Below are 20,740 nucleotides of genomic sequence, written 5' to 3' on the forward strand. Positions count from 1 at the left end.
AGCATGAACAGTGGTGCAGGGGAATTTGAACTCAATTCAAATTTTCAATTCATCTGAACTGATGCTTAAGGTCCATCAAAATCATGTACAGTCACACCCACTTATAACAATACCGGTTATAACAATATATCGGATATAACAATGGTCAGTCGCGGCACCGTCAGCTTTTAGAAGTGTTCTATGGTATTTTCGGCACAACCCTGTTATAACAATTCTTGGTTATAACAATGGTATTTCCATGGCACTTCAGTATTGTTATAAGTGGATTTGACTGTAATTCAAAATGTGCATAATTAGAACAAATGTTCAATCCTCTCTGAGTCAGGCTTATTGAGAGCTGACTAATAAATTCAGCCTCTCTATATTATCGTATTCACTTGTGTATGGGCCTCCCCCGAGTAAGGGCCAAAACTTCAACTTCAAAGCAAGCAAATTAAGATAAAAATTTCAGCCAAAATAATGTGATAACTGCTCGAAGCAGTCCGTGCGAACCACGAACACATCATTTTGCGCGTCGGACTCCGCCTGGAACTACGGACACACGGTAATTAGTACTGCTAACTACTGCTTGCCAAGCTTGGGCGCTGGAGGAATACGTGCCACAGCAGTGCGCCATTTTCCTGGTGCTGCTAGGCCTCGTGTGCCCCGCACCGAAGCTGCAGCGAGGTGGTGCTTGGAATCTATTACAAGTTTATCATTTCATTTCTCTATTCCAGTTTTTCACGCAATACAAAAAAACTGAGGGCGGCGAGAAAAAAGCAGTGTTCCACCACTGCTTGACAAGCCTCGCCGCCCCTGGATGTTGGCAGCAGCACATGATGCACGAAAAAAAAAAAAAAGTACATAGACATTGACTGACGTATGAGCATTAAGGGGTAAAAAATTGAAACAACACTCGGTACAAAATAACTCGGCATGACGGCAACATATACACGAACATGTCACATATTGATAATACCAGTTGCTACTGTACAAATAGAGACTACATTCTTATACTATTACAAACAGCATTTCGAACGTGGTGCTTTCCAGAAAAAAAAAAAAATATATAGCTTTAGTTAGCAGTGCTGTTAGATATACAGGTTGCGAATAGAAGACAGTGACATGGTACTAAGTTCATTCGACAAAGGTGTGTTTAGAAACCGAGGCAAGATAGACCCGAGCATCATGAAACCATAGTTGGTTCTGACTTGTGGGATTGCATACGAGCCACAGCTTCTAATGTGATAAGAAGAGTGGCGAGGTGTAAGTGTGACAAGATTAGAAAAGTAGGTGTCATCTTTGGATATTGTTCGCTTATAAAAGCATGGAAACCTGTAATCAAACAAGTGTCTCACAGACACAATCTTGTTCTCGCGGAAAATTGGCGTGATTGGTGAATCATAAGGTAAATTGGCAACGGCACGAGCATTCTTTTTTGGAGAATAGAAAGTTTGTTAATATTCGTCACAGTCGTATTTCCCCACACAAGAAAACAGTAACTTAAAGACAAATAAAGAAACGCGTAATACAGATTCATCCTGACCTGCAAGGGTAAAACATTTTTAAGGCGATAGACAATTCCAATAGATCGAGAAAGGGTAAGAGAGATAGCTTCTACATGGGCATCCCATGTCATTGTCGATGTAAACAGAATGCCAAGAGATTTGAATCTATCCACGTATCTGATAGCATCGTGACCTAAATAAATTGGGGGCGGATTTAGCACGTGCTTTCCCTTGGGGTAGAAAAGTAACGCATCGGAGGTCTAACCCTTCTAGCCATTTGCCGCACACAATACCGTCACAAAGTGCGTGGAAAAGCAGGCCAGGCGATGGACACCCGACACCAATGGCCGCAGATCACACTCATGGAGTGCCACTCTGAACCGTTGGCCAAGCACCATTACTCATTACTGGCAGCCAGGCACCAGTAAAGTGACACAGTAACCTTTCTTACGGGGTCAATTCGCACTGGTAAACGGGCGCGCGTCATATTATCCACACTTTCAATGCACTGTACAGTAGACTCCCGTTAAGACGAACTCGCTTAAGATGAACCCTTGGTTAAGATGAACAGTGGTGGTCATTTGTTTGGTTTCCCATAGAGTCAATGCAAAAAAAATCTGCTTAAGATGTACACTGCACACGTGCTAATTGGTTAAGATGAACTTTCACGACCAGCCGTGCCCAAGCCATGCAGCTTTACTCGACCATTCGAGCAGTATTTCAGCGGAAGGAAAGAAAAAAAAGATAAAAAATTGAAAGCTTTTTTGCACCGCCGACGATCCATGCGACGCGGGGAGGCACAGAGACCTAACCACGTCTCCGTTGAAAGGGCGATTCTGTGAAAGCAGAACTGTCGCTGCTCCTCCCCTGTGAGGGCACTGAAGGATATCTTGGAAGGTTAAGTGATATGCCTACGCTTGTAGCAAGCAGACGATTTTCTCAACAGACACAAAAGAAAATAACAGACTGGGCAACACTCAACAGTGCCTGATGCACTGCACTAGTAGTGCAATAAATGCTTATGTTGCAATTACTTTTTTCCTAAAAGACTATTTCATGGCTTTGTTCACATATACGAAGTATTTGGACACACACTGCATGCTCGAACATCATTTTAAAAAGCACTCCTAATTAGATGAACTTCTGATAAGATGAACAGTCTTCATGGTCCCTTGGAGTTCGTCTTAAAGGGAGTCTACTGTATTTGAAGGATTCGCCGAAGTCTGTGCTAATTCATCACAAAAATGCATTTTGCCACGTTCAAAGGGAGGTGCGAAATCGGGGCTCCGCTGTAGTTGGAAAGAATTTACGGAAAAATGCCCGTCCTGTGTATGAGTTGCAACCCATCAAAGCAGCGGAAAAAAAGTGCGGCCTTTACAAAAGTATACACAGCAGTAAGCCCAATTTGCACAATGACGTCTTTAGTCTGGCGGCGGTGTTTTGGTGCCAATGTCTAGTGCGAGACACATTATTCTAGCACAGCATTCATTATAAGCAGTCTGGTGAATACGTTGCGTATGCTGCCCAAGCTTCAGTTAGACTTCATATCATGCCAGTTTGCAGTATCGCCTCCAGCTGAAACAAGAGGGGAGGTGACTGTTTCCATCTTGAGGCATGCCAGTTTATTCACTTTATTTATTTTATTTACACATACTGCAGTCATAGAGACCAAGCAGGGGGGGCAACATTCAAAAAGCAAAAATAATATCAAACACTATGCAAATCCAGCGTTCCGGCAACAAACAAAAAATAAAACCAAACAGAGGGCAATGATATTGTTAAGTTTACACATACAATAGGATACTCTTTTCAAAAGCAGCGGCATCCTGAGCCGAAAAGACATTTACTGGCAGTGAGTTCCATGTTGTGATTGTTCGGGGAAAAAAATGAGTTTTTGAACATATTTGTGCGTGCAAAGTACGGGGTAAGGTTATGGTTGTGACTATTGCGTGTCTGTCGTGTAGAACGGGGGGATATATAGGGAGCAGCATTAATATTAAATTGACTAGAGTAAAATGAGTACAGAAATTTAAGCCTTGCAAGTGCTCTCCTTCTTTCTAGAGTGGATATGTTCTTCGTAGACATCAGAACGGATGGCGAGATAGAGCCATGGTAAGCGTTAAAAATGAAACGGACGGCTTTTCTTTGGATCATTTCAAGTTTCTTTATATCCTTTTTTAAGAGCGGATCCCATACGACAGAAGCATACTCAAGTTTCGGACGAATTAGTGTGTTGAAGGCAAGTTGTTTAAGTTCAGAGGGAGCGTGTTTTAATTTGTGTCTTAGAAGGCCAAGGTTTCTTGAAGCAGACGAGCAAATGTTATCAATGTGGCTGGACCATGAAAGACGATTTGTAATGGTGACTCCAAGATATTTGTATTCGCTCACCTGTAGCAGTGGAAGATTGTTTATTGCGTAATTAAAACTGTATGGCACTTTCTTGTTAGTAACCTGAAGAAGAACTTAAACCAGGGGAACTTCTGCTTGGGAAACATCGAAAGAAGCCACAAGAGCAGCAAGCAACACATAGGGGGTGCACTAGTATACACTGCTTCTCACATTACAAATTATGACGCGGAGCAAAATGGTGGTTTGAGCTAGTTGGTACATCTTCAAAATTTCACCAGCGCTGCGACTAGGAACAAGAACAGAGAAGGAAGACAAGGACAAGCGCTACTAACAACTGAAAGTTTATTCGAAAAAACACAGATTATATGCACACAACTGACAACCCAAAGCGCCTGCGCTTCCCGCAAAAAGCACGCAAAAGAAAGTTAAGCATCTAGATACAAGATTTCACACTCATGTAAGTGTACAGATGGTGTGCTAACGCACGTGTCGCTGTTCTTGTGAATGTGATAGGCTTCACACAACTCCCTAGTCAGCTGATCTGGATGTCTGAATTTAATCTTTGCCCTGTTAAGCAGTGGAAGGCATGCTTTTTCATTAGACACACCGGGTTTGTTCAGATGACAATCTCTGTAATGAAGGGACAGATTATGGGTGTAATCCTTGTAAGATTATGGGTGTCCTTGTCTTCCTTCTCTGTTCTTGTTCCTAGTCGCAGCGCTGGTGAAATTTTAAATTATGATGCATAATTTTCAGAAATAAGAGAAAATAGACAAAACTGCCAAGCTTAAGGATTATGGGTGTAATAAGTTAACCAACACTTAACAACCCAGCTACGCTCTTGTCTCCATCCAAAGCTGCGTTCAAGACACCCATCCAGCTGGCTTTGAAAGCGGTACACCGTCTTGAGCACAGAGCAAAGTCCACGACTACAATGCACCGTACCTTGCAAAGTGTCTGGAACTCCTCATTTTCCGGGTCGTAGCAGCCAAGAAGGAAGCACCCAAAGGTGCCGGTGCGCTTCCCTTTGCCATGGTATCCACCGAGAACCACAGCATCTACACTGTCGCCGACACCGTCCAGGTAGTCCTTTTTCAACTGGACACACGACACCATAAAATAAATGCATGGTGAAGGAAGGGTGCACATGATCAGTTAGATTCCATACAAGCTAAAAGAAAAAAGCAATCTGAGCAGAGCCCTAACATTCTGACACTGGTTCATTTCAAATTCTGGGCAATACCCCGAATTCACCGGCAATATATTGCACTTTTCCGTGTCCTAACTGCAGATGGTATCATAAGATGCCAGCCTGCACCTGCCTGCCCAATTGGTGCTTTCGGTGTAGTGCCCAAAAACCCAATAACTCAAAAGGTTGTGACCAGAGTCTCGCTACTTACCGCATTTGCACGATTCTAACGCGCACCATTTTTTCCGAAAATAAGCGTTAAAAAATACGTGCACATTACAATCGGACGGACTCAAAACGCAAAAAACCTCCATCTCAAAAACCGAAACGAAGCAGCTCAATGAATGACAGCCAGCAGCCGCATTGCCATCGGTATCAGCAAGTCGTTTTGAGCCGGATCTATCCATGGGCGGATCCAGCGTTTCGATCACCATTTTTCGCAAACTTTCTGTTTCGGTGGTGTACCCGGAAGCTGCGTTGGATACGTGCATTCACCCACAGCACAGTGACAAGATGGAAGGGAACGACGCTTTCATTACAAGGCGTCGTTTAAGCGGAAACTAGTCCTGTTAGCAGAAAAAGAGGGGAACTCCCGTGCATTAGGTGTCCCGGAGACATGCGTTCGCGATTGGCAGAGACAAAGGGACCGCATTTTTAAGTGCAAGGCATCACGGAAGGGCTTCAGTGGTCCACAGCGTGGCCGCTTTCCCGAGCTCGAAGATTCGCTTGTGGATTACACCAAGGACCTACGAGTCAACCAACTGCCCGTGCCCTCGGATGTGATCAAGGCGAGGGAGCACAGCATACCGAGGGACCGCTTCAAAGCCAGCAGGAGCTGGATACAGAAATTTTTGAAGCAGAACGGGTTCTCGCTGAGGTGAAGAACCAGCATCTGTCAGAAACTACCGCACGCCTACGAAGAGAAGTTGGTAGCGTTCCAGCGGTTCAACAAACAGATCGGAAACGCCGATCAGACGCCCATTTTCTTTGACATGCCGTCAAATTACCGTATTTACTCGCATAATAGGCGCACCCCTAGTTTGGTCGCGAAAAATCAGATTTTTTTATTTCCGCCCATAATAGGCGCACCCCGAACTTTGCACTGTGATCAATACTGTATTTACACGATTTCAAGCTGACGCCTCGCCGCCCCCCGCCCCCCAATCTTTATTTTAACCGTTTTTGCTGAACTGACTACTAGTCCTCACTAGTGCTGCTGCCATCGCAGCTGCTGCGGACCCACAGCACGTATAACGACATCACGTAGAACAGCCGCACATAGTTTTCAGGGATGCTCACTTTAAACGTCTGTTCGGAAAGCTTCATCTCCAGCCGGAAACGTTCCCGACTTAGCCTGATTTTCTGGATAAAGAGTGCGCCTATTATGCGAGTAAATACGGTATACGGTTGGGTCAACAGCTGCCAAGCAGGTGCGTATACTGACGTCTGGCAACGAGAAAAAGCAAGGTGACGGCGATGCTGTGCTGCACGGCAGACGGACACAAATTCAGTCCGTATTTGATATTCAAAAGAAAAACTGTGCCAGTAGACGTTACGTTTCCAGACAATGTCGTCGTCCGCGTGCAACCGAAAGGGTGGCTGACACCGACCTTATGGTCGATAGGATCGATTCGGTTTGGCGGAAGAGGCCTGGAGCCAGCCTTGGTTTGTGCACAATGCTGGTGCTTGACTCGTTAAAGGTGCACTGAAGAGGAATCTGAACTCGTCTTTTTGCCGCGGGAACTCAATCTACACGTTCCGAGCATTCTTAGAAACTGCGACTTATTGCCCGGTGTGGCCGATTTCCCTAATTAAATCGAATTAACGTCCGGCTCCCGCCTTTATTTTTTTAATTCTGCCTCGTACGGTGGGCGGAGTCGACCAACGCAGGGAGTGCCTTTCAGCCAGTCCCGTGGCAGCTTGCCGCTCTGCCATCGGCGGAGTAATACGTAGTAGTCCGTAGAAGCAAATAGTCCGCGCGTATTTTTATTTCTGAGGGCTTATTATGCGGTTATATTATCTGCAAATGACACTATTTATTCATGGAAACCTAAAAAACAAAATGAAGCGAAAGCAAAGCCTCCACGGAGCTGGCTGAAAGGCACTCCCCGCATCGGTCGACTCCGCCCACCGTACGAGGCAGAATTAAAAAAAAAAGGCGGGAGCCGGACGTTAATTCATCTTAATTGGGGAAATCGGCCACACAGGGCAATAAGTCACTGTTTCTAAGAATGCCAGGAACGTGTGGATCGAGTTCCCGCGGCAAAAAGACATGTTCAGAATCCTCTTCAGTGCACCTTTAAATATTACTGCACGTTACAATCGGGGGCGCATTAGAATCGTGCAAATACGCTACATTCATGTGAGTAACACAAGCTACTCCATGAACTTTGCAGTGAACGACTTGGTCTTTATAGATTACTAATTTATTACACTTGGTAAGTGGTACAAGTTCGCACCCCAACTCATTTCCAAGGACAGTGTTTTTAACCTCTTTCATTTATTTATTTATTTATTTATTCAATAAACCACTAAAGGCCCTCAATCGAGGGTATTACATAGGGGGGAGCAATGACACACAACGCAAAATAAGAATGAGCAAGCACCAAGGTGCAAAACATAAATACAAAAAGCACATGTAGAAAACAAAACAAGAAACAGACAAAAACCTGTAGTATACATTGTAATTTACACGAAAAAAGAACAGATAGCGTTTTAGAGGCAATAACAATCGCAGGAACAAAACAAAATAATAAAACAGCTCAATGCAGCAAGTGGTACAATCAATTAGTAAAGCTAAACAGACATTTGGGTTAGAAGGTCGTGAAACGTGTTAAGATCCCTTTCAGAAGCGATGTGTGATGGTAGATTATTCCAGTCGACTATCTGTTTGTTGATAAGCCTATTTAAGTGCATTTGCAATGATTTTTTCCCTCCCGTTTTTTTGCTTCAGCATTTGTGATGATCAGATAGCATGCATTTTTCACTACAATCCCAAACCCATATCCTTAAAACACAGCTTCAATGCCAGACTTTCAAAGTACATTTACAAACGTATAAAGCAGCACAAACAGCTGCTTCTGCAACACAATACAGCTCAATCCAGAAAAGAAATCAAGTATCAAAGTGCTAATTTTGCTAAAAATACTATTTTCCCTGCTTCTACCTTCTTATGTCCTTAAAGCTACTTTTCAGCAAAGCTGGCTTCTCTGTCGCACAAAGAGCTTGCGAAAACAAAACTTGTTCCATCTTAAAGGGACACTGAGGAGAGCTCTATTAAGGGGGGGACACTGGTCTTGAAAAGAAAATTTTATTAATTTAGTCGTAGTTATGAAATATTCAGGGCACATGTATTTTTGTGCGCTGATTCTAGATATGTCATTTAATTTCATGTAAAACAATTCCTTGAGCACTTATGCACTCTTTATGCAAGTATTTTGCGGAGCGTTCTGAAGAAAATTTGTGGCAGGAAACTTGCTGAAATGTATGCCATTGGGTTCTCTTGACGCCAAGGAATACAATAAGGGTAAAATTATCATCCTGGCTATCATAGAACTTGAGTTATAGGGTACTGAAGCTGCCACTTCAGAAACAGGAATACACACTTTCCTTCTCATTTCTGAAGCGACAACTTCAAAACTCTATAACTTAAGTTCTATGATAGGCAGGAAGACAATTTCACCCTTATTGCATTCCTTGGTGTCAAGAGAACCCAATGGCATACATTTCAGCGAGTCTCCCGCAGCAAATTTTCTTTAGAACTCTCCGCAAAATACTTGCATAAAAAGTGCATAAGTGCTCAAGGAATTGTTTTACATGAAATTAAATGACATATTTAGAATCAGCACACAAAAATACATATTCCCTGAAGATTTCATAACTGTGACTTCATTAATAAACATTTTTTTTTCAAGACCAGTGTCCCCCCTTAATATTTTTTTCATAGCAAAATCCAATAGTTCGGCATTTCATGGCTTTGTTGCCACTTGGCCGGCAGCGAAAGATGCATTTATTTCTAAGAAATTTGGATTCGAAGTTGAAAAAGTTGTTCCCGCCGCTCTGATTCAAACTTGGGATTCTCCTATGACGACACAGGACTAAGTGACGTGAAACATGACGTGCGCATGACGTAACGCAGACTCCGTGATTTCTGGCGGCCAGCAGTGCGGCCCAGCAGCAGCCAAAAAGAAAGCTACCGCCGGCCGCACGTTGAAGGCATCTATCGGCTATTGCGGCCGTCGCTTCGTTTACGTTTGCACCGGTGTTTTGCCAGCGTTACAATGGATCCCGTTCTCGAAGTCGTCAACGAAGTTCTCGCAAATGGACACCTTTAGCATACCGTGTACCTTGTTACCGCTAGCGGAATACCGGGAGCCCGCCTACCGCCGGAAAACAGGCGCTGATTGGTCCCGATGCTTCAGGAGCGCGCGTAGCTGCCGGGCACGTGGCGCCATCTGGCGAGGTCAAGGACATTTGCGCATGCATTGGCTGCGTCTCAGGGATTTGTGGCTTCTCGGGTCCTAGAGTTGCTAGAACTATTGGTTCTAGCAACACTGTTTTGTCTTATGACGTCATGAAGCTTGTACTTGCGAGTTTGGCCTGTGGTGGCGATACCTGTATTTTGGTTCTTGCTCTTTTCTACGTTACAAGAGCTTTGTTGTCAGTATGAGTGGCGTTTTTGTAATCAGGAGCTGGTATTCTGTCGATGCAAGTCAACTTCAATTTCTCCTCAGTGTCCCTTTAAATTCACCCGATCAGAACAATTTTTCGTCCAAATTGATTTCCACAGTAGAGCAATACAAATTAACTGCCTAATAGTTTCTAAACCATGCTAGACCTTCTGCGGAAGTCCCACAGACTTTCACTTGTTGCTGGACAATATCGCTTTGAAATCAGTGACATCACCCCAAGAAAGCAACGCAAGGACCGGGACCGCTACCAAGCCCACGAGTCACGCACCTTCAGCCAGTTGTGGGACCGCTTGGCGATTTCGTACGTAGCACTGGCATCCAAGGACTTGACCATCAGACCTTCGCAGCTGCCTGGAAAATCACAAAAACATGCCGTTAATGTCATGTGGTACAAATGCACATTTATTTGTGCAAAGCTAAGAGCAGAGCAGCACTAGGGCAACAAGCTGCAGCAGTAGCAGCAAAAAATAATGAACTGGAAAACAAACAGAACAGGGCTCCTGATAAGCCACATGATGAGAGGTAATGCACAAAATACTTACCCACGTAAGAGATGCACTCATGTTGGTGCTAGATTTAGCATCAGATATAAGGGGCAACAGAGTAGTTCCGTAGACTAAAGCTTGAAAATGGAGCTACACAATATCGCTTTCCGGCAAGGGCTGAAACATGTCAAAATTGAAAGAAGAAAGTGCGGCCCTTAAAAGTTTTAGACTTCAACAAGCTTAAAGACATCGAATGAGTGGAGTTGCAGGTTAGGCATCCGGTGTTTTGGGGCTATGATTAGAAATGGTGACACAATAGCCGATTAAAACCGAAGCAGCGTTCAGGCTTCTCTGCAGAGCACAACGCCGGATTGGGGGGTCCTGATGAGTCATCTATGGTGCTGGCACATATAGAGCATTGTTTAGCGGCATCTGACAACGCACGGCTAGTTGTGGGCAAAGGCAACGAAAATTTGAAAGCTCTCTGTCTGCGACATCATTGCTTCTCCGCATTGCTCCCATATTATGAGGAGAAGCTTGAGATTTATATGTCGATTACACCACCTTTTCAAGTCGTGCTGCCATTCATATTCAAGCAACTTGATTAGCACTCCTGGGGACAGAGGCTACACATGGTCACGTCCCACAAACGAGCCACTATTATGACAACTGTGCTGTAAAAATCACTCTGCTCACCTTTGATGGACTCCTGGAGGAAGTCCTGGATGTCCTCGACCGTGGACAGATCGGCCGACCGTGCCAGCTGCGTTTCCCCGGAGACCTCGACGAGCGTCTTGCGGAGCAGCTCCCTCCGCTTCCGCAGGGGCTCCCTCACGAGGGACTCCCCGTTGTGGTAGAGGAGGTCGAAGGCAAACACACAGACCTGGACCTTCACGTCTTCCTCCGTCGTCTCCTGCATGTGTTGAGTGATCGATCAATGGCGTTACTTACTTCTTCGAGACACCCCCTCACAGAAATCAAGCAGGACATTATGTGAAGGGGGAATCTCTCGTCAGCCCGAGATTATCCACTCAAAGGAACACGTGTGTCTGCAAAATTATCAACAAAACAACTAAGTCCTGCACGATTATCAACAAAACAACTAAGTCCTGCACGATTATCAACAAAACAACTAAGTCCTGCACGATTATCAACAAAACAACTAAGTCCTGCACAATTATCAACAAAACAACTAAGTCCTGCACGATTATCAACAAAACAACTAAGTCCTGCACGATTATCAACAAAACAACTAAGTCCTGATATTGAGTGCTGTGGTAATGCCCAGATAATGCACAAGTTCAACCGAACAGTAGCTGGTCGACTATAGCTACCACTATACAAAAGTGCTTTCTTTTTTTCACAAGCAAGAAATTACAATTCACAACACTCAACAAAACTGCTGCCCTAAAGCCTTAAAAGGGCACTGAGGACGACTTCACTGAATTTTCGTTCCAAGTAAAAACCGACTCTGTGGCTATTTTGGGGTATTTTAATGTCTGTCCAGCAGCGACTGGTACATCTGTTACCGATAGAAGAGGATTTTAAAATTTCCTCCACCACTCGGTTTGAACTTTTGTCTACACCGAAAAGCACCCCATGACCACCGTTTTCAAATGAACAGCGTTGTAGGTGAGCCTCTGGGATCTGTGGCCAGAAAAACTGCGTCACCACACCTGTTTTCAGTGAGAGCAGAGTCTTTGGCAATAGACACAGTACCGTATTTACTCGCATAATAGGCGCACTTTTTTTCCAGAAAATCCAGCTCAAAGTTCGGGATGCGCCTATTACACGGGGTAAAATTTCCGGAAATTTTTCGACTCGCAAAATTGAACACACCGCGTAAACGCACTCGTGTACGGGCCGCACCCCGTTTTCGCGAAGAAAATGTTAAAAAAAAAAAAAGGTCCGTGTAAGGGCCGCACCGAAACTTTCGGAATGCACGCGCCGAGGCCTCCGCGATCGGCTCCGGCTGCGCGCAACGGGCGCTTGATCGCAGAGGCCACACACGCGCACAGGAGCTTCCAGACGCCGCCCAAGGCCTAGCTCATCATCATCATCGTTTTCCTCCGCCGCGAACTTTCGCTATCTATATCGCCATCAGCATCTCCAGCTCGTGTTTTTTTTTTGTTGTTGCTGTCAAGTGCCGGGATTTGCGGTAGCGCGATAGTTATCGTGGTTTATGGCTTTGCCTCGGAGCGTTGCTGTTTTTAGCTCGACGGGCAAGCACCTTAACAGCTATATGGCTGGGAGTTTGCTCTCGAACGCGCCAAGCGTGCGGCAGGTCGGAAAATACGACGTGGCCGAGAAGTGCGGCAGTTGCGACTGCGGCGTCCCTAAATTTTCGTACGCGACTCCAAGCGCCGAGGTTTTCGCGGGCCTAAGTCGGGAACGTTTCCGGCTGGAGATGAAGCTTTCCAAACAGACGTTTAAAGTGAGCATCCCTGAAAACTGTGTGCGGCTGTTCTACGCGATGTCGTTGTACGTGCTGTGGGTCCGCAGCAGCTGCGACGGCAGCAGCACTAGTAGGAACTAGTAGTCAGTTCAGCAAAAACTTTGTTAAAATAAAGATTGGGAAGCGGGGGGTGGCAAGGCGTCGGCTTGCAATCGTGTAAATACAGTATTGATCACAGTGCCAAGTTCGGGGTGCGCCTATTATGCACGGAAATAAAAAAATCTGATTTTTCGTGCCCTAACTAGGGGTGCGCCTATTATGCGAGTGTGCCTATTACGCGAGTAAATACGGTACTCCATTGGTAGAGGCCAGCATCAGTTTGTCCTCAACGGCCCTTAATGGTCTTGAAAAAAAAATATTTATTAATGAAGTCACAGTTATGAAATTTTCAGGGCACATGTATTTTTGTGCGCTGATTCTAGATATGTCTTAATTTCATGTAAAACAATTCCTTGAGCACTTATGCACTATTTATGCAAGTATTTTGCGGAGAGTTTTGAAGAAAATTTGCTGCGGGAAACTCGCTGAAATGTATGCCATTGGGTTCTCTTGACACCAAGGAATGCAATAAGGGTGAAATTGTCTTCCTGCCTATCATAGAACTCAGGTTATAGAGTTTTGAAGTTGTCGCTTGAGAAATGAGAAGGAAAATGCGTATTCCTGTGTGTGAAGTGGCAGCTTCAGTACCCTATAACTCAAGTTCTGTGAGAGCCAGGATGGTAACTTTACCCTTATTGTATTCCTTGGTGTCAAGAGAACCCAATGGCATACACTTCAGTGAGTTTCCTGCAGCAAATTTTCTTCAAAACTCTCCGCAAAATACTTGCATAAAAAGTGCATAAGTGCTCAAGGAATTGTTTTACATGAAATTAAATGACATACCTAGAATCAGCGCACAAAAATACATGTGCCCTGAAAATTTCATAGCTATGACTAAATTAATAAAATTTTCTTTTCAAGACCAGTGTCCCCCCTTAAGGACACAGGAGGACCCCAGGAAAGCCAGGAAGGAGCCACTGCGGGAGAGGCGCACCTTGCGCTTGCGGGTGCTCAGTGTCTGGAAGGGCATGATGGTCTGGGTGGGGCGGTCCCAGGCGACCGCCTCGCTGTCCAGGATGCAGGTCTTGGTGCCCTCCGCGATGGCCGCCCGGATGCGAGACACCACCTCGGGGTACTTGCCCGTGTTGTCCTCCTGGTTGCGGCTGTAGATGCGCACGCTGCCGTCTTCCAGCAGGTGGATCTGGAGGAGGAGACAGCGTGGAACTATAGTGTTTGCATACAGTAGGCTGCCAAATGTGCTGAACAACAATAAATTGTCATGAATTTTATTTATTAGTTACCTGCATCGCCCCGCAGGGCATTACAGCAGGGGGTACAGACTTCATTATAGGTATAAAACAATTACAGTGAACTCTCACTTGAGTGAACTTCAAGGGACCAAAGAATTAGTTCACTAAACTGAAAGTTCACTAAACGAATATTCACTAGACCAACACAAGACATGGCATACAGAGTCAAAAGTTTGAAGTGCAATTCATGGAGCATAAGACATGGCATCCATAGTGTCAAAAGTGTGAAATGGAATTCATACTTATCAACATATACAAGGTGCATAGCAGTTATAATGCTGCCTTTCTCACTTTGAAAAAAATCAGTAATCTTCTTGTGCACTTGTACTTTTAAAGCACAGGAAGTAACAAAACTGTCCAAAGAGCCAATGTTTTTGTACACTTCTTTTGGCACAGCTTGCTGTTGAGACACAAAATCTCTGAACTTTCCAATGCACCCTATAACCTCAGCTAGAGTTATAGGGCTTGAAACTGGCTCTGCAGTTGCCTCCTCTTCATCGCACTCTTCTTCTTCAGGACAAACAATGGAAACAATCTCCAGATCCGTCTGTCCAGCACAGGTAATCAGTGCACTGTCACACTGTGCGTAGTCTTCAAACGAAGTATTGTTATCGACCTCAAGCTGATGACAGATCTCTGTCCACATCGCGGAGTCTATCATCTCGTCATGCTGTTCCTCAGGCTCACATTCACTGCCCGGGGGGAAAGGCCAGATTTCTGCCAGCAGTTTCTAATGGCAGCCGGAGGTACTGACCACCAAGAGCCTGTCACCATCACGGCCGCCTGCTTGATGTTGATGGGGGTATTGCTGCCAATCCTGAGATTGATCAAAATTCGCTAAACCAGCCGCCGTCGGTGCTCCACCTTCAAGTTTTGAATGATTCCCAGGTCGAGCAGGTGAAGCACAGCCGTGCAGTAGGGCGGGAGGTATTCGACACGAACATTGCTCAAATCAACATCAATAAGGTGGGCTGAACAATTGTCCACTATCAGAAGAATTTTTCTCTTTGCCTTCCTCATTTCTTCGTTCAGGCTCACGAGTTATTCGCTGAACATATTCCTGGTCGTCCATGCCTTTTGGTTGCTTTTATAGGTACATGCTGTAAACGCCAGCAAATGTTATTTTGTTCAAGGCCGCCAAGATTACGTGCCCGCTTGTGCCGCTCATCTCTGAGACCATGCCTCGCTGCCGTTTTTCTTCCGCACCGCCGCTTTGCCCCATGGGCGCTGTACCGCCAGCGACGTTACACTGCCGCAGGAGTGGCGGTTCGATAAAGGCGGGCATCGGTTGCGCCTGCAGTGCAGGGCGCAAAACTTCGTCGAACTGATCGGAAAAATAATCCTGGGTCCTCTGAGCGAGTTCGTTAAACTGAAATATTCACTATTCCGAAATTCGTTTAAGTGAAACATTTGTACATAGAATCTATAAGAAAACTGCCGGGGATTTTTAAAAAGTTCGCTATTCTGAAATGTTCGATAAACCGGCGTTCATACAACTGAGAGTTTACTGTATTGCAGTGCATGGAAAAATGCTTCATTAGATGTAATACATACAATGCTCGATGGCAAACTGTTCCAGTCCCGAACAGTTCTAACAAAAAAAGAATAACGCAAGACGTCACCCTTGCAAGAAAATTCCCTGACCTTCAAGCAGTGGTCCAGTCGCTTTGATATATAATGAGGTGCCTGGATATATTGTTTGCGGTTTATGCCAGTTTTTGAATAATAAATCTCGTGGAAAAATTTCAATCTGATGTACCTTCTACGGTCCTTCAACTCTTGCCAGTTAAGTTTTCGTTTGCTTTCCGTCATACTATCTTGCCGATTAAAATTACCAAGAACAAATCTAACTGCCCTATTCTGAATTTTCTCTAATTTTCCTACACACTCACATGTGTGTGGGTCCCAGCAAACACATCCATATTCAAGTATGGAGCGTACATGACTGAAATACAGCTGTGTTTTTAAGTTACTAGGTAAATGGCTAAAATTCCGCCGTAGAAAACCCAAACGTGATGCTGCCTTATTCGCAATATAATGTGCTTATTCCATCGTAAGTCCGATGTAAAAAAGACGCCTAGATATTTAAATGACTTGCTTATGTTTAGAGTAAAATCACTAATTCTATACCTATACGGATGATTAGCACGTTTTCTTGTGAAGGTGACGTGAACAGTTTTGTTTATATTTAAGGACATGTCCCAACGTACACTTGTGGTTCATGATCAAAGAAAAGAAACACCATGTGCGGTGTTGCACATCATCTTCCTCTTGTTCTTGCCCTTCTCCCGCTGTTTTTTCATGAGTGACCAAGTAGCCCGAGCTCTTACTCTCACAAGCAACGTTTCTAGTTCTTCGGGACCTTTAATGAACCGTTTTTCTGCTCAAATTTTGCTTCCAGCATGACACTGTGTGCCATTCTTCTCTAATCCTTGTGTCTTCTTGCACTGCTTTTTACATTGACAGTAAACTAGACAAACAAAGAAATCTAATCAGCTGATGACTTCCAATGCACCACACATAAAAGGCAAAGTATGCACAGTGTAGGCTAGTGTTATTCTGTCACACTCACTCCCTTGTTCCTTTTGTGGTAGGGTTCATGAACCATGGAAACAACACACTATTCCAGGTTGAAGTTCACCTCAAGAGGTACCGTAAAAACCCACGTATAATACGAACCCGAATATAATACGAGGCTAAGTTTTAGAGACGCGAAATGGGGAAAAAAAGTTTCACCCGCGTATAATACGAGTAACACAAGCTCATAGAAGACATTTATTCAAATCGCATCCCGCACTTCACTTCAATTACTTTCTTCTTCAGTAGCGCTTTCTTCGGACATTTCTTTGTCCGACAAATCATCCCAAATGTACTCATCTTCCGTGCCATCGAGGGCGTTCGAGATGCCGCACTTCTTAAGCCCGCTTCAGCCGCCCGGTTGGCGTCACTGCAGGCTCACCTGAGCGCATCCACTCTGCGTAGCACCGCCTGACTGCGTCCTTGAACGGTTTGTTTACACAACCATCAAGCGGCCGCGAAAGCTTCGTCGCGTTCTGCTGCACGCGAAAAGGGCTTCTTTCTGTTGTGGCCATCCATGAATGCTTCCTTCGACGACACCAAACTGCCTCCTGGCCGCACCGTTGCCGATGTTCTCCGCAGCTAAAATCGCTTGAAAGTAGCAGAGTACTGTTTTCGAGACCGTGACATTGTGCTCCCTAGAACAATATCCACTTCACGAAGCGTGCCTTACATGCGAGCACGTGCGTTGTCAACAGGCGCACGGCACACCGCGACCCCCCGGCGCACCCAACGGATCAACAAAGAAACGACGTCGTGACGTCGTTTGTCGAGAGTAATGAAGCCAAGCCGTAGCCACGCCGCAAAAACGAAACCAAAACTTCGAGAAACTTTGAAAATTTTTGTTCGGATCCACAAATAGTACGAGGCGGAAATTTAGGACGCTAATTATGGGAAAAAAACCTCGTATTATAGGCGGGTTTTTACGGTAAATTATGCACCCCAATAGGAACATAAAGAGTACACAATGTCTTCTGAGGCCAAAAACGCACCTTCAAGGCAAATTTTGCAGCCTGAGACAACACTGGAAGGCCAAGAAGCCCCAGTGTCTGCTGAGTGCCGCTCAGTGGCTGTTATGTTAGGTTGCTGAGCCCCAAGATCTGCAGCCCAAATTCAAGAGCATCTTTCTGATGGGAGCAAAAGGCAAAAATGCTCGTGCGTCGAGACTTACTCGCATTTTTAGGAGCTCTGGATGGGTCAAATTCGCCCACAGGCGTCTCCTACCCTGCACCACACTTCACTAAGCCCCCCGCTTAGCTTTGATATGTAGAAATAGCAAACGCACTACTTTTTGTTAAACAACTCTTCCTCACCTTGACTGTCCTCAAGTACTAACTCTGGCCTCAACAAAGTTGATGAAGCGACAGAAAACAGAGCATCAGATGCTTTTCTCACCAGAATGCTTAAATGAAATAAACTATTCATCAAAACAACTAAATAAACTGTTCATCAAAACAACTAAGCTAAGTAAAACAAAGCAGGTAAAATAATCCATGCTTTGCGTCCTCTTCCTTGTCTTGTGCACCGTGCAGAGTTCAAGATAGCAAATTTTCTCCTGTCCTTCCAACGAATATTGCATGAAACCTTCCCGAGTGTCCAGATTCAATCATCTGCGACATTCTCACCTAGTGACAACAATGCTGAAAACATGAAAAGCCTGCCTCTCAGCCCAGATAGCCCAGATATCCCTGATAGCAAGATCCAGTAACTGAAAATCACTCGAAAGAACATGATAATCACCTGTAGATTCAATGGAAGGGCACAAAATCACATTTAAGCCGGTTTTTTTCCGTTAACGCCAAACTTCCTGCCACTAATGACGCGCTCACACTTACAAATTCTTACACACCACTGAAAAACTACAAAAGCCAATCCATTTTGCTGACACTCCCATTTCCCTACTAATTTTCGTTTGTACTTAATCTGTAACAATATTTAACTTCTCAAAGCTTTCACTATTATTCATTTCACAACCTTCAGTTCCCAACTGTTTAATTCGTTGCAACTTTCGCAACTGTTTATATTAAAAAATTTTCTAAATTCATTACTGAACACTGTAGCGCTGGCAGACGAGGGACGAAGGAAGGATGAGACACAGAATGTCAAACCAACTTGGCCAGCAACACCTTCTGCTCAAATTCATTACATTAATTCCCAACTGTTCAGTTGATAATTCCCAACTGGCAACAACAGCTTTACTCGCTTGGAACGCGGCGAGGTCAGTCATGCCTGTGTGCTGTTTAAGAGGGGATGAGGGTCTTAAAACTGACCTTTTTATTTATGGCTAGAATCTTATGAAATTTTACACACAGATGTGTTTTTCTCTTCTTACTCCAAAAATGTAGTCATAATTAAGCTGCTGGTCCTAGATAAAAGTTATCTTAAATTCTATAGAGTAATTAGGTAATTTCTTATGCAGCTTTAATGAACTTTCTCAATACATTTTGTTGCTTTTAATTACATGAATTGACGGCCAGCAAATTTCCATACCCGATGACGTTCTTACTTCAATTGTTTAGGCCACGTATACATAGCAATTTAAAATTAGCTTAACGAGCTGCAGTGTCGAATACAGCAACCTTTTACACTGGACACAGTATATCAGGATGACATGTCTTCAGAGAAAATCGAAGAATGTCACCGGGTATGGCAACTCTCTGGCTACTAATTCATGTAAATAAACACAACAAAATGCAATGAGAAAGTTCATTAAATCTGCGTAAGAAATTACCTAATTACATTCTATACTTTGTAAGATTTAAGACCACCAGCTCAATTACGATTACACATTTGCAATCAGAAGAGAAAAACGCATCTGCGTGCAAAAGTTCATGACATTCTAGCCATAAATAAAAAAGTTAGTTTCAAAACCCTCGTCCCCCCCCTTAAAATTTCTAGCCTTGATGTCAAACTCTTGACTAGCACTCAAAAAGCTAGAACGTGGCCGTTGTTCAGGTCACTCACCTGTGCCCGTTCACCGTCGTACTTGAACTCGCAGGTGAAGGCCGACCCCTCGAAGCGGTTGAGCACCTCCGAGATGGCCTTGGTCGGGTGGGCCAACATCGGCTTGAGGGGGATGCCGGGGGTGAGGCGGCAGTGCTCGGGCAGGGAGTCCACGCCTTCCTCCATTAGGGCCTTTATCAGCCGCCCATAGTCGGGGCACTCACTGCACAACCCCACAGCACGGCCACTCTTTCTGATGACTTCGTCTTTCACAGAACGAAAGCGTCGAGCATCTGAATTTATGCTCATCAAGTTCTGGCTTGTAGCCACGCAGAGTTAAAGCCGTTAGAAGCCCATGGCTTCAGGTTTTAAAAATTTTTAGACTGTGCCAAACAAACAGGTTAAACGACACTCTAATGATGTTGCATACCTAAAAGGCCTAAGAAGTTAGCAGGTCTTAAATTGAAAGTTTTTTTAGAGATATTGTAATGAAATTCTGTGCATATATGTATTTCTTTCTCCTGTTTTCAATAAAACAATTTCGGTACAACTACATTAGTTCCCACATTATGAAAAATAATGGAAGCCTAACTAGGCAATTTCTTATGGGTCATAACATAAGAGTAGTGCAAAACCAGGACGACGGACACAAGGGGAGAGAACACACACCAACAACACAGGCGCTAACTTCCGACTGACGAAGAAAACCAAACCCAACCAAGTGAACGGAACCTGAGCAAAAGTAGCTTGTGTCCGTCGTCCTGGTTTTGCGCTACTCTTATGTTATGGATCAATACCGACTTGCCCAAATTTCCACCCTGGTGAATTCTTATGGGTCATTACGACACTTTTGCTGAGTATTTCATCATTCCGATTGAGCTGGGTTCGCAGCCAAAGACTTGTCATGTGGCGCTATGCTATTTATGTGTATTGTTATTAAGGTATATCTTCATATAAAAGTGCTCAATTTTGTCAAAGCGCCACAGTTACGAAATATACTTAGGTGACAATATTCACAAAATTTTGAATGTTCGACTCAGTCATAAAAAAACAGCACAGCTCCATTGTTTAGTTCTTTCTGAATTCAATGGTACAAGATTAATTGAAACTGCACCATAAAAACAAAAAAAAAACATTCGTGCAGGACCCGCTCCTCCCCTTAACTGGCACGCTCCTAGACTGCATGGCTTTTCAAGACCGAAATGCTTAAAGGGA

The 20,740-nt window shown here is 44.3% G+C and overlaps 1 protein-coding gene across 1 annotated transcript in view; it reads right to left on the bottom strand.

Moving 5' to 3' along the window:
• Positions 1-20,740, bottom strand: part of DNAlig1 (DNA ligase 1) — a 48,775-nt gene that overhangs the window by 4,636 nt on the left and 23,399 nt on the right. The window contains exons 11-15 of the mRNA XM_089588333.1: positions 19,547-19,748; positions 13,690-13,896; positions 10,898-11,114; positions 9,985-10,067; positions 4,782-4,934 (exon numbers count right to left, since the gene is read on the bottom strand). Coding sequence (XP_089444459.1) covers positions 4,782-4,934; positions 9,985-10,067; positions 10,898-11,114; positions 13,690-13,896; positions 19,547-19,748 — 862 coding nt within the window. The remainder of the gene's footprint in view (positions 1-4,781; positions 4,935-9,984; positions 10,068-10,897; positions 11,115-13,689; positions 13,897-19,546; positions 19,749-20,740) is intronic.

Source organism: Amblyomma mixtum, chromosome 4 (assembly GCF_055824585.1).
Source record: "Amblyomma mixtum isolate Tamu chromosome 4, ASM5582458v1, whole genome shotgun sequence".
NCBI classification, from domain to species: domain Eukaryota; kingdom Metazoa; phylum Arthropoda; class Arachnida; order Ixodida; family Ixodidae; genus Amblyomma; species Amblyomma mixtum.